Source organism: Tribolium madens, unplaced genomic scaffold (assembly GCF_015345945.1).
Source record: "Tribolium madens isolate multiple individuals breed KSU strain unplaced genomic scaffold, Tmad_KSU_1.1 Scaffold_11;HRSCAF=98;Tcas5.2_LG3b, whole genome shotgun sequence".
Lineage (NCBI taxonomy): Eukaryota > Metazoa > Arthropoda > Insecta > Coleoptera > Tenebrionidae > Tribolium > Tribolium madens.
The window spans coordinates 7,740,686-7,741,968 of NW_025400975.1; the positions used below are offsets into that span (position 1 = coordinate 7,740,686).

Genomic DNA, 1,283 nt, shown 5'->3' on the forward strand with positions numbered 1-1,283 from the left:
AAACCTTTATTTATTGTAATAAAGTTATTTTTTTAATGTATGTTCTGATTGTTAAAAAAACGCCAAGTTATAATAAAAAAATGTATTTACAAAAGAATAAATAAATATTACACAAATACATAAAAAACTACATAACGTACATTGTTATAACACAGCCATACTTATCTTGCTCGTATAATTTTTATCACTGTTTTGCAAATCGCAAAACAGGACAAAACCTACTAGACTGGTAATGTTTTAATATAAAAAACTAGTCAAATTTAGTAAATTTATACTCGTGCATGCGTCTTGGTACCCGATAGAAGCAAGAATAAAATATATATTACGACATTTAAGATTTTTTTCCGTAATTAATGTATTGGTCACACCAGTTGTAAGCGTCGTCTTCGTTTTCGCAACACATGGGGTATACAATAGATGATTTGGTCTGTTTGGCACATCTTTGACAGACTTCTATCACAGTTAACTAAAAATAGAGAAAATTGTGCAAAACTTAACTAAAACTTTGTTTGAAATGCTTACATCACCCAGTTTACATTTGTCTTCATGTGGGGCAACTCCAAATTCCTCGAAATTCCCCGGTCTAGCCAAAGTGACTGATATTAGAAGGAAAAAGATGGTGGCGTGTACGCATGAAACCTGGAGAAAAATCATTAAATTAAAAAAAAAATTGAAGACAAAAAAAAAACAATCTTTTTATAGAACCATATTTAATTTTTTCTCAAAACAGTAGTGTAACTAATGTTTTTGCGAGGAAGCGTTTACTCTAATTAAGTAATTACTTTTACACTGTTTGGAATTATTTGTGAATTATTGGATTTTTCTGAAATTACTAGAATTCTTTTTGAATTATCAGAAATAATTTATTTTAAAAATTTGTATTTCTTAGAACTATGATTTAATTCGGAATTGTGAAATTAATCTGAAACCAATGGAATTACGATGAATTACGTCTTGAATTCACTGGAATTTTGGTGGATTTTTTTGAAATTGCTGGAACTTTTTTTCTAATAATTATCGGAGATAGTTTGTTTTTAAAATTACGTTAAATTTCTTAGAACTATCGGAGTTAATTTCAAATTACAGGAATTATTTTGGAATTACAATAATTAAGTTGGAATTAAGTTGAAATCACAGGAATTAATTTGAAATCATAGGAATTATTTTGGAATTACAACAATTAAGTTAAAAATAAGCTGAAATTACAGGAATTAATTTGAAAACGATAGAATTAATGTAGATTATGTATTTAATTTACTAGAATTTCGGTGTTTTTTTAATTA

At 27.0% G+C, this 1,283-nt stretch overlaps 1 protein-coding gene across 1 annotated transcript in view; it reads right to left on the minus strand.

Moving 5' to 3' along the window:
• Positions 1-67: 67 nt before the first annotated feature.
• LOC123004637 overlaps positions 68-1,283 on the minus strand; it is a 3,943-nt gene continuing 2,727 nt past the window's right edge. Inside the window, exons 2-3 of the mRNA XM_044397987.1 lie at positions 523-639; positions 68-466 (exon numbers count right to left, since the gene is read on the minus strand). Coding sequence (XP_044253922.1) covers positions 332-466; positions 523-639 — 252 coding nt within the window. The 3' untranslated portion in view covers positions 68-331. The remainder of the gene's footprint in view (positions 467-522; positions 640-1,283) is intronic.